This window comes from Falco biarmicus, chromosome 8, assembly GCF_023638135.1.
Source record: "Falco biarmicus isolate bFalBia1 chromosome 8, bFalBia1.pri, whole genome shotgun sequence".
NCBI classification, from domain to species: domain Eukaryota; kingdom Metazoa; phylum Chordata; class Aves; order Falconiformes; family Falconidae; genus Falco; species Falco biarmicus.
Genome location: NC_079295.1, coordinates 455,930 through 468,056, shown reverse-complemented (window position 1 = coordinate 468,056; position 12,127 = coordinate 455,930). Strand labels below are relative to the sequence as shown.

At 50.7% G+C, this 12,127-nt stretch overlaps 1 protein-coding gene and 1 long non-coding RNA gene across 3 annotated transcripts; both read left to right on the top strand.

Annotated features, from left to right (window-relative positions):
* The first annotated feature begins 885 nt into the window (after nt 1-885).
* LOC130153723 (E3 ubiquitin-protein ligase RBBP6-like) lies at nt 886-3,872 on the top strand. The gene is made up of 6 exons (XM_056348979.1): nt 886-983; nt 1,116-1,229; nt 2,143-2,312; nt 3,097-3,200; nt 3,650-3,810; nt 3,863-3,872. The coding sequence occupies exons 1-6, from the start codon at nt 886-888 to the stop codon at nt 3,870-3,872; spliced, it is 657 nt and encodes a 218-aa protein (XP_056204954.1).
* Nucleotides 3,873-3,905: 33 nt separating this feature from the next.
* Nucleotides 3,906-4,142, top strand: LOC130153553 (uncharacterized). Of its 2 annotated transcripts, none has more exons than XR_008823455.1 (2): nt 3,906-3,986; nt 4,096-4,142. It is a non-coding gene; the product is annotated as an uncharacterized LOC130153553 (long non-coding RNA). The 2 variants fall into 2 exon arrangements; XR_008823454.1 differs by having other exon boundaries at nt 4,081-4,142.
* The last annotated feature ends 7,985 nt before the right edge of the window (nt 4,143-12,127 follow it).

Sequence of the window (12,127 nt, the reverse complement as noted above, 5' to 3'; positions counted from 1 at the left end):
GAGGTACCCTTTAGCCCCGGGCAAGGTGTCGTGCCTCAGTGTGTGCTTGCAGGGCATGTTTCCTTCCTGCTGACAAGGGCGGAATTGCAGTTAAATGCCCCTGGGCGATCCCGAGCCAAGCAAACTTTTTTCTATGGGTCACACTGCTTTGCAGTCCATGTGTGTGGTTCAGCTCCTGCATGGGAGCTGAGGACACGAGGTGACCTAGCTCGGAAGCTGGCCACTCTTGCTCCAGGCAACTCCAGTTGCTTGCGTTTTCCTTCAGCTTCCCCAGCCTGATCATCTCCACTGTCACCTCCTCCCTGTCCTACAAGAAGTATCCCTATCCCAGCCATTAGGACAGTGGCACAGCACTCAGAATCCAGATCACTGGTAGAGAAGAAGGACAGAGGAAAGGAGACGTTCTCCTTTGAAAGAAATCCTTTTCTCTTTTTTTTTCTCTAGGTCACAGACATTAAAGATGTCCATAGATCTTTCTCAGTGAACTTTCATACATATTTGTATCTATTTCAATAGTACTGGAAATGTTCCTGGTTCTAACTCTTTCTAATGACAGTTCAAAGTTGTTGGTATTTCCTCTAAAAACAAGAGGTTTCTGTCGACCCCGTCTATTGAGTATCTGTCAGTTTTAACTACAGAAGCCTCTGGCTGAATATTCATGCCGTTCAACATCAGTCCCTGAATGTACGTGCAGGAGGGATGAATTCAGCCTTCCTATATAGATGTGAATGTAAGTTTCCATGGGGGCTGATTTGGAGACCCTGAATTAAGCTCTCACACGTTGCCCAGGGGCTTTGGAGGGGGAACAGGTTTGTGCCTCTGCTCTGAGCGGACGGTGAGCAAAGGGCTGTTTCACCCTGAAGGGTCCTGAAGTTAAGCCAAAGAATGACGACTGGGTTCAAAACTCTGCTCAAACCTGTGGTACGTCCTGGCTATGCTCGTTGGGGAAAGCAGGAGTTTGAGTCGAGCAGCCATTATGTTAGGTAAAAGGAGGGGATTAAAGGCTTTCGCTGCTTAAAATTATCTCTGAAACGTCATTTTAAGTGTGCATCTGAAGAGGAGAGATGTCTGCATTTCTGTTCTCAACAGGACAAAAATGTGGAGCCTGTTTGCAGAATTAAAAGGAGCACCGGAATTCCAAGGAGTTTCCTGGTGGAGGTGAAGGATCCCAACACAAAAGGTGCCATGCTGACAAAGGCTGGGAAATACGCAATACCAACTATTAATGCGTAAGTATGGAATTAATCGGACCGACCAAAATGCGAATGAGAGCAACCATGCGTAAATGTCTGAGTGGCAATGCAGCCGAGGTGGCCAGCCTCTAATTAGGAGGGAGGAAGCACTACCGTCGTATCTTAACCTTAAAATCTGCAATACTTTCCCATATTGAAATAGAGTAGTCCTACTGTTCATGCCCCGGGAAGCTGGCTGACCTTGGGGTATGCTAAGAACCTGTATTTCTGCAAGGCATTTCAGTAGTGTTTCCAGCTGGCATCATTCTCTCTGAATGCTCATTTTGCTTCTGGTTTATGTTTCAAAGGCTTCTTGCAAAATTTAACAAATAGCCCTTGGACTGAGATTTCCTCCTCCTCTGACTTTTAACAAATCTCATGTGTGAAACGGGCTGAAGTGTTCCTGTTGCTATAAACTAAGAAATTACTGCTGTGTGCTGACAGGAGTGGCTGTTGGAAAGTGCACTCGGTAGCACTTCCCTTTTTCTGTCATGGATCTCCTGTTGTAGAAGCTGTAGCACAGACTTCTTTCATTTACAAAATGAAATTACTTGGGGACGAACTTTACCCTGATCCAGCAATTTGCACTTACCCTCTGGCAAAGGAGAGGTGGGATTCCTTTCCCCTGCTCTCTAGCTGTCAAGCAATTATTTTTCTAGTCTGAGCTCATTTCGTAGTTGATCCAACGGATGGGAGAGTTCTGCAGAAGGAAAAATGTTCCCCCCTCCTTCTTCTTCTGATAGTGTGGCTCTAGAGAAGTCATTTAGCGTAAATGCCTACGTTGTAGAAAGCCAATGTGGAGTGAGAAGACTTCCATCTATTACCTTTGTTTGATAAAATCCAAAGCTTGGAAAATTTTTCCTTTCCCATCTTTCACTTTTTTCTTTTTCCTTCCCCACCTGCCCTCCAGGGAAGCTTATGCTAGAGAGAAAAAGGAAAAGCCACCCTTTTTACCAGAGGAGCCCTCCTCCTCCTCCGCAGACAGGCCTGTTCCAAACGAGTTGTTATGTCCCATTTGTAAAGATCCAGTGACGGATGCAGCGCTTATTCCATGCTGTGGAGCAAGTTATTGTGACGAATGTAAGTGCGTAATGTAATGTAAGGAGTAAACTCCCCTCCCGTGTTTTTTAATCCAAAACACCACATCAGATCTTCTGAAAGCAGGAATAGGAGATCACCTGTGCTACCAGGTCTATTTCATACTTCAGTACGCCCGGAGTAGGAAAGGCCTCTTCTCCGTAATGGGGGGGAAAAAAAAAAACAAACCCAAAGGCCAAAGAGCTTTTTTCCCTTTCTGTGTATCTAGTCAAATCTTCTTCACATGCGGAAGGTCGAGTACGAGAAGAGTGCATAATTGTGCAGGTGAATACAGTATTAGATATGGAATGCACGTAGTTTGTCCACAGCTCTTTCTCTCATACACAACTATAGGGCCAGCTCTGGTGACTGACTCTGGTCCGCCACAAACAGGCAGTCGGGCATTTAATCTACATTCTTTGCCACAGGAGTTGGTTAAACCTTCAAAACTCGAACCGACTCATGGCTTTTTGAGATGTGCTTTGTTCATTAGCCTTGATGTTGGTGGCTTCTTGCTGTACTCGGTAGTAGAAAAAAGACTAGTCCAAACATCAGGACACAGCCCACTCTATGGTCTTCAGCTGTTACAACAGGGAAATGTCAAAACTGTATAGCGATTTGCTGCATACTGGGCATTTTTTACACTAATGAACATTTATAGCTTCATGCTCTCCATTCAAGACCATATCCAGCCATTAATCGTCTGTGTGTTCTTATAATTGATGAGAACCCCAAAGATTTCCCTACTTTGGCTGAAACCTATTTTGACGCTTCTAATTACACACAGGTATTAGAACAGCTTTACTGGAATCGGAGGAACATACTTGCCCGGCGTGTCATCAGACAGGTGTTTCTCCTGACGCTTTAGTTGCCAACAACTTCCTGCGCCAGGTAACGTGGTGACTTTTTCATCAACTGTTTGTAAGGAAAGTCTGTTTGTAAAAAGCTGAAAGGGAGGAAATTATTGACATCTCCTTAAAGAAGGATAAACTGAATAAGGCTGCATTTACTTTTCAAATGCATTGTCTGTTGTTACAGAAGCTGACAACTCTTTAGAGATAATCAGGCAAACTCAGGTCAAACTTTTGTCTAAACATGCTTGCCTGCCTCTCAGATTCGCTGTTAACACTGAAGTCCTTTAACTACAGATACTCTGAGCTACCAGTCCTTAATAGCAGTGTTTCATGTGATGTGTTCCTATCTCTGTGTGCTGCTTTACTCTAGGCTTGATAGCATGTACAGGACTATACAAGTCATTTTACCCTGTGGAGGCTTTTCTTCATCTATTGTCATCATAATCTGACACTTTGATCTTTTTGTCCATGTTCTTCTGCCTCTAGGCTGTGAACAACTTCCACAATGGAACCGGCTACACAACAGGGCTCCATAAGGAGATTCAGCAGCAGCAGCGACAGCCGCCGTCACCGCCTGCACGACCACTTGTGACTGTGACACCTGCTGCTCAGGTGACTGCCACCAAACTTTCTAAATCTTCCTCTCTGTCAGTCAGCGGTCTGTTAAGTTTTATTTCAACATATGCTTTTGAAATACAGTATTTATTAGAGCTTATTTTCCAACTGTTTGCATTTATTCACAAGGGCTTTCCGGTTCCTGTAGCAAGACAACCGGCAGTACCATGTCTTCTGGGCCCCCAAGAGCAAAAAATACCCACACCTGGTGAGTGACCGTAACTTTAGAATTTCTTCTAAAAAAATTATCTTCAGATGAACTGAATGGGATTTATTTCTTTTTCCTCTCCCCACTCCAAAAGGTCATCCGATGAGAGCCAGTGCGGTTCGCTCAGCAGGTGGCAGACCAGGCTGGGGACTGTAAGTATTTCACAGAAATTCAGTCTCTGACGACTTGTAACCTGTTAAACCAGGCTGTAACACCTACATTACTTCTACAGTAGCTGATTTATAATGAAATGCGTATGCACAGATAGCTGTGGAGAATACAAGTGGCAATTCATTTTTAAGTGGCTCAGCTTGAGTTGGCTCTAACAAAGGGGATCTGTGCTTGCAGTAAAACGATTACAAATAAAACTCCAGTATGTGACCCAAAAGTAGACTCTGAAAAAGAAACGCTTTGGAGGAAACCGTAAGTATATATCAAAATTAAACATAACAACAGGATGAGGTGCAAAGCCACCCTTTCGAATTACTTACTGGCTGGATAGGGCTGAAGAAACTGATTTCCCAATTGAAGTCAGCCTCCAACATTTGATTCTTAATGACTTAGTGATGGAGCAAATTGTTGGAAGAGTCAGTGCTGGTTTTTTATGACCATTTTGAATTTCTTTAGTCTAGTCATCTCAAATAGCCAAGCTGCTTTCTCTCCGTTGGAGAGAGAGGAATCTGTTTTTGCTGTTATTGCCCTACCAGTTAGTTCTTCCTTTTGGTATGTATTTGTTATGGATAGATTATAAGTGTGCATCGTGTTTATAAAATCTTAAAGATAAATCAAAAGAAAACACAGCAATCCGTCCCAGAGATACCTAAAATTCTCAGGTTCAGTAAGCAAGGAAAGAACAGTTCAGGGACAAGACCAGGCCAAACAGATCATCACGAGGCAACAACCTAGGAAGTTTGTGGGGAAGAACTGAAAGGAAGTTGGAGAGAAGCTTGGTTAATATCTGTGCAGTACTTTGAAGCTCGGAAGTGTGAAGTAGGAAGTGTATCGAGGAGTGGCAGAGGAGCCGTGGGCACCTGGCACCTGGGAGATAGGAGTCTCCTTTAAGCATGGGCAGCCTCTGCCCACAGTCACAAAGCTGAATGTAGGGGGAGAAGCCTGAGGCAACTACTTGGGGTGAGGATGTGGAAGGCAAGTGTGAGGATCCAGAAATGAGGGTAGGCTCAAATGGACAGGAAGCTGCCAGAAAAATGCTCAGGTTGAGAACAAGAAGGGCTCGCCACCGTGCTCCCGCTTCATTCACATTCCTCTTTAAAATCAGGGCAGAGTGTGACAGTGACACGCGGGTTTGGGTTTCTCTGGGAGTTCAAATGGAGGACATCCACGTAGCACACGTACCCAGAGGACTCAGGCCCCGACACTGCCATCATCAACAGCAGCCTCTGTACCTGTGCCTCCACCTCCCTTGCATCCTCCCCCACCCCAGGCGCTTCCTTTCCCGCTGGCGGTACCACCACCACCACTACCTCCTCAGTTTCCACCTGGTCAGCCTCCATCTGCTGGGTATACCCCCGCCCCGCTCCAGAATATCCCCCAGCTCCTGCAAACATGTCATCAGCCAACAGCACGGCCAGCGACTCATTCAAATACCCTCCCAGCGACACCAGCACTTTCTTTATAGAATCACAGGGTCATTTAGGTTTAGTTGGAAAAGACCTTTAAGATCATTGAGTCCAGCAGTTAACCTAAACCTACAAAGTCTGCCATTACAGCAGGTCCCTAAGCGCCACCTCTACATTTCTTTTAATACACCCAGGGATGGTGACCCAACCGCTTCCTTGGGCAGCCTGTTCCAACGCTTGACAAACCTTTTGGTGAAGGAATTTTCCCGAATATCCCATCTCAAGCTCCTGTGGCGCAACTTGAGGCCATTTCCTTTCCTCCTATCAATTGTTACCTGGGAAAAAAAAGAGACCGACCCCCACCTCACTACAGCTGCCTCTCAGGTAGTTGCAGGGAGCAGTGAGGTCTCCCCTCAGCCTCCTTTTCCCCAGGTTAACCAACCCCAGTTCCCTCAGCTGCTCCTCACAGGACTTGTGCTCCAGAGCCTTCAGCAGCTTTGTTGCTCTTCTCTGGACACGCTGCAGCACCTCAGTGTCTTTCTTGTAGTGAGGGGCCCAAAACCGAACCCAGTGTTGGAGGTGCAGCCTCACCAGGGCTGAGTACAGAGGGACAATCCCTTCCCTGGTCCTGCTGGCCACCGTATTTCAGGCAGAAGCCAGGATGCCGTTGGCCTCCCTTGTCTAGGGAGGAGTTTTACGGGAACAATGGAGACTTCAAAAGGAGTAAGTGTTTGGCTCCAGGAAGTTGCACGGGTTTGCGCTTTGGTATTTCGTTAGCACCTTGGACTGCAGTTACACTAAAGTGCATCTGGCAGAAGCAAAAATGGCATCGTGTTTTATCCAACAGACCTTTTCATTGCAGATGGTAAATGTGCAAAACTCAAGCAAGACAAATGGAGTTGTAGAACTTTCCCTGAATCCTGGGGGAATTCTAAACTCGTTTTGCTTGACTAGGATGTTCGTGTTTGGCATTACATGCAGTAAACATTTTCTCATCTTGGCCGTGTTTTGTATTTTGGTGTCTGTTTGGAATAAATATCCAACTATAATTGTAATAATGGTCAAACTGATTTTAACAGGGAAGAGAAAAAGCCCAGACCCGAAGTGTTCACAAACACTTCTTCTATGGAATTGGTGGCACGTGAGGAGTTTCAGGAGGAGCGCAGGCATTCATTTCCCAGGTAATTGCGTTGCATGTCCCTAACGGAGAAGCAGATTGTCTAGAAGAATCAGGAGGAGTTCCAGTCCACCTCTCTATCCTGAGGTGGGTTGGATGGTTCAAGGGACGAGCAGTGATGGGAGCTCCACATGTAGGTCACTAGCTCAAAGATGGCAGGGATTACAGGTGACTGATAGTTATAACTGGGCAGCAGTTGAGAAGGAACGGGTGTCTCTTTTGCCAAAGCTTCTCTGTAGTGACATCCTTCGCCTCCTGACAGCCCTGAGGAGGCTAGAAACTGGACAGGTGTGGATTCCTGTGCCTCCGTGCTCTGACTGTAACTGTTACCTCAAAGCACTTTGGAGGAGATACGTGAGAGGAATTGCCTTTGTTGCCTCTGTCGTCTAATCTCGCACAGACGGATTGCAACCTGGACTGCAAACTGGCGCCTTTTGCTCAGATTCTGCTGACATCCTTAAATTTTTCTTACAAATTAAAAGATCAGACTTGCGTAAGGAAATCTTAAGTTGGAGGAGGAATGAACATACATGGAATAACTCGTGAAGAAAAATCTAAAGATAGCTGCTGTCTTCTGTCCTTAAAAAGCCCTTGGGCAGGAATCTGAAGAGCTCTCTGTAGTAATGCTGTCAGTATCTTTCCCAGAGTAGTGGCATTCCGTCAGCTTACTGGAGACTGAGTTTAGAAGCTTTTAGCTAGGATTTTTCTTGAAATGCAGTCACCGGCCTTGGTTGGAGCTAGAGGTATGTGCAGAATTTGGCTACCACTGGCTAGAAGTGGGGCATTTTGCATGCTGTACAAATTGCCAAATACGTAGTGAAGTTAAATAGACTAAGCTGGCATTTTCAAATGGAGCTTTACTGCCTCCAGGCTAAACCCTGCTTTCCTGACAGTTGATACTGCGCTGTAGCCATTAAGACTCACTTGTTTTGCATCTTACGGCAGCAAGAGTGATTTGCCCTGCAGGTGGATGCTGGGTAGTGAGACATCTGCATGTCCATGTACCAGCAGAGACCAGTAGACACCCCTGAAATCCATCCATAGCTAGGGCAGTCCATGCGATAGAAGTGAGTGGGAACAGACTTACCCTTCCTGCGTGTTTTTACACTACCACAGCAGCAGCCGTTCTGGCTCGTAAGCAGAAACCTTTACACGCCGCCATGCTCTTCGGTTTGCAGCAGCAGTATATCAGCAGCTGAAAGAAGCTTTGACATAAGCGTATGGAGAGGAAAAAACCCCAAACCCAAACAAATTTGGGAGAAAAAAAAATGGTGTGAGTGACTGTTTTGAATTAACTTCATTCATTTCCTTTGTGTTGCGTTTTGTTTTTTAAGGTCCAGGTCTCCCTATGCCAGTTCTTCTCGCTCTAGAAGTTCGCATACCTACTGCAAGTCAAGATCAGGTCCTTCCCACCCTCGCTGCTGCTCTCAATCATCTAGTCATGCCCCCTCTCATTCCTACCCACGATCACCACCATATCCAAGAAGAGGCAGAGAGAAGAGTCGGGGCTGTCATTCTAGGTCAAGGTCACGTGGTTATCCCCGCTCAAGGTCAAGGTCACATGGCTCTCCCCGCTCGTGCTAGTGGACTCACCCTTTCTCTCGTCTTCCTTAACTGAACATTTTTGGAAAAAATACTGCAGATACAGAATTTAAATAAAAGCTATTTTATGAAGCATTACAAAAGATGACAGTGTGCACCGCGCCCGTTGCGACTGGACTGCGCCCTTTTTTCCTCTTGGCACTGGTTCTACCAGAGGAAGCCCCGTCAGACAGAGTGAATAAAAGCCAGTTACAAAAGGAACCATCATTAATACCATGGAGGAGTACAACAAGGACAACACTGCGACACCCTGAGATGTCCCCTTCCTGCGCTGTCCCTGCGGTGCAGGCAGCCAAGTGCCACTCGGCAGAGCCCCAGCATCTCCCCCAGGCTGCCTTGGGACAGGAGGGGACAGCAGGTGGGGACAGCCTGGGTGTGACAAGAGGGGACAGCTGGTAGTAACAGGCCTGGGGGGTGAAGGGAGAGACAGCTGGTGTGGACAGCCTGGTGGGTGACAGGAGGGAACAACTGTTTGGGACAGCCTGGGGGTGATGGGAAGGGTCAGTGGCTGGGGACAGCCTGGGTGTGACAGGAGGAAACAGCAAGCAGTGGCAGCCTGGGGGTGACAGGAGGGGACAGCAGGCCGTGGCAGCATGGAGGGTGACAGGAGGGGACAGCAGGCTGTGACAGCATGGGGGGTGACAGGAGAGGACAGCAGGCAGTGGCAGCCTGGGGAGTGACAGGAGGGGACAGCAGGCAGTGGCAGCCTGGAGGGTGACAGGAGGGGACAGCTGGCAGCGGCAGCGTCGGGGGTGACAGGAGGGGACAGCAGGCCATGACAGCCTGCGTGGTGACAGGAGGGGACAGCAGGCAGTGGCAGCATGGAGGATGACAGGAGGGGACAGCAGGCAGTGACAGCCTGAGGGGTGACAGGAGGGGACAGCAAGCCGTGACAGCCTGGGGGGTGACAGGGCACGGGGCGGTGATGTGCCCAGGGCTGTTGGTGAAGGCCCCAGGGGGTGACAGCAGGGACACCGCAGCCCTGGGGGGTGACAGGGCACGGGGCGGTGACAGGCTGGGGGACAGCAGGGACACCGGCGGCCCAGGCGGGGCTGATGAAGGCCCCTCCCCCAGGGGCGCTGAGTGGCCCCCTGAGCCCCTCTGTCACAATGCGGAGCCGCCTGGGTTGCCATAGCGAGCAGCTTGGCCTGGCAGCGCTGGTGCGAGGAGGGAGCGGAGGCCGAGCCAGGGCCTGTCCCCATCGTCCTCCCACCGGGGCTGCGAGGAGGAGCCGGCGGGCTCAGCCCGCGCTGCTGGCCCCAGCCCCTCGGTGGGCCCTGACCTGCTGTGGGGGCCGCGAGGCCAGCTGCTGCGTGAGGTGCCATCGCGGAGCGGGCACCGCCTGGCCCCGGCCATGTCGTGTGTCCACTACAAGTTCTCCTCCAGGCTGAACTCCGATGTGGTCACCTTTCACGGCCCCCACATCTCCCTGCGCGACCTCAGGCACCAGATCATGGGCCGCGAGAGGCTGGAGGCGACCCACTGCGACCTGCAGGTCACCAACGCCCAGACCATGGAAGGTGCGTGGGGGCGGCGGGCGCGGGGACCGGGGACCGGCCGGCTGGCGGCGGCGCAGGCGGCCAGTGAGGCGGTTGGGCCACGGCCGGCAGCGGTGACTTGTGCTGGGGCCTCAGAGCTGCTCTTCCGTGGTTGTGCGCTGGCAGCTGCCGTCAGGGCTGTGTGCGCAGCCAGGCACAGCAGCGTACGGGGTCCGTGTGCGACACCGCGCGTGGAAGAGGTTTGGTTTCTGGGAACCCTTCTAGGTAAAACGATAAGGGAATGTGGGACAATGCCTTGTCATCACAGACCTGCTGGATTTCTTTGAAAGCCGGCAGAGAAGGCTGAACGTGATAGAAAAGGAGTGGGTGGCTAATTTAAAGGGGAAAAAAAAGTGGGTTTGGTGACTGAAATTTGTCTGAGTTGAAACATGGAATAAGTCCCCCACCCCATCAGAACACTGCGCTCAGGAATTGTTCGTGAACGATTTGTTGTGAATCGTGGAATAGAACCATGGTACACCCCAGACTTGCGAACCCTTATTCCAGGCATGTGTCCTTGTTGGGATTTTCAGGCACCAGGGTTTAAACTGCATAACACGTTTGCAGAACAGGTTTGCAGGTTTGGAGATCCCACGTGTTATGCAAAAACTACCAATCAAGGAAACACATTGCAATATGCAGTTTTGCTTACCCACAAAACAAAATGAATTTTGTGTGAGAAGGAAAAAAAACATGCTACGACCCATCAACACACTCCACCGTTCAATATCCAGCCCCTCAGGGTCCTTTCTGAGCATGTTCAGATGGGAAGATGTACTTTGCACTAACTACTTCCTCAAAATTATTTACATATGCATAAGGCACTTGCACATGTCACTTTGTTCCTGGGGGCCTTTCTTGGGGTCTTTAGAGATCGTTGGTGGTCAACAGCCTGGTGAACTTCAGCTGAACTTTCCTGGGGCACCTGTACTCTACGTGTGGTTATAGAACTTCATTTATTCTCTGTGCTGTATGGTCTTGAAGGCAACGCACCGTTACCCCACTACCCTCATCTATTGGTATAGCCCAGGTGCCTCAGAAAGCTGCCACCCCTTACTGAGCTTATTCAGTAAGTCGAGTTAATCACTGCTTTAGCTGCAGCCTCTCCGAGTGATTCTTCATAACTTAATCCTGTCAGCGAGGAGAAGTGTCCAGCTCTGCCACTGAAGGCAGCAGCCTCGAGTCACCAGGCTGCTCCCTACAGGAAGCAATCCCGACTGCCTGGATCTGGCCGCTGAGAGGCTGTATTTAAAAATGAAGTGTTTTCTAGCAAGGGAAACAAGGCTGGAGCACTCATACTCTGGCTGGTGACTCTCCCAGGCAGCTGCATGTTCCCAGTCCCTCAGCAGGACAGGTGTAGCCAGAGCCCTGTCAGAGTCAGCAGAAAAACACGCTGGCCCTATTCCTGCAGGACCTACAGATGCCGGGGCGGCTCCAGGGGGCTCTGTGAGTCGGGGTGCCCGGGGCACCTGCCGGCGCCTCTTTCCCTCCTTGGCTCTCAGCTCACTCCCAGGGCTGCCCCGGCCAGGCCTGACTCCAGCTGCCCCGGGGCCTGGCACAGCAGGGGGCTGGAACCTCCCCACAGAACCCCCGGGCAGCCAGCAGGCAGCAGACACCCCTGTGCTAGCCCAAGGGGCATCCCTCGCCCCACGGCCAGCCACAGATCCCCTCAGCCGGGCCACAGCCCCAGCACAGGCTGTGCCTGCCCAGCCCAACACGGCTGCCAGGAGGGTGAGGGTGGGAAATGGCAGCTCCCAGCATGCCCCGGGAACAACCTGGCCATGGGGCGGCCCCGGGCCTACAGCTCCCAGCATGCTCTGGGAACAACCGGGCCATGGGGTGGCCCCGGGCCTACAGCTCCCAGCATGCCCCGGGAACAACCAGGCCATGGGGTGGCCCTGGGCCTACAGCTCCCAGCATGCCCCGGGACCAACCTGGCCATGGGGCAGCCCCGGGCCTACAGCTCCCAGCATGCCCCAGGACCAACCTGGCCATGGGGCGGCCCCAGGCCTACAGCTGCCAGCACGCCCTGGGAACAACATGGCCATGGGGCAGCCCCGGGCCTACAGCTCCCAGCATGCCCCGGGACCAACCTGGCCATGGGGCAGCCCCGGGCCTACAGCTCCCAGCATGCCCCGGGGCACGCCTTCTCCCAGCAGGCCATGGGACATCGCTGCCCTGCAGTTGGGCCCTGGGGGGACACCAGCCCCCAGCCCGGGCCCTGTAGGCCCCACGGCCCCTTCCCAG

Coding starts and splice junctions, on each gene's coding strand:
- LOC130153723 (XM_056348979.1), top strand. CDS start 886: ATGACGACTGGGTTCAAAACTCTGCTCAAACCTGTGGTACGTCCTGGC. Junction 2,313..3,096: donor AGCAAGTTATTGTGACGAAT/GTAAGTGCGTAA, acceptor AATTACACACAG/GTATTAGAACAGCTTTACTG. Junction 3,201..3,649: donor CCAACAACTTCCTGCGCCAG/GTAACGTGGTGA, acceptor TTCTGCCTCTAG/GCTGTGAACAACTTCCACAA.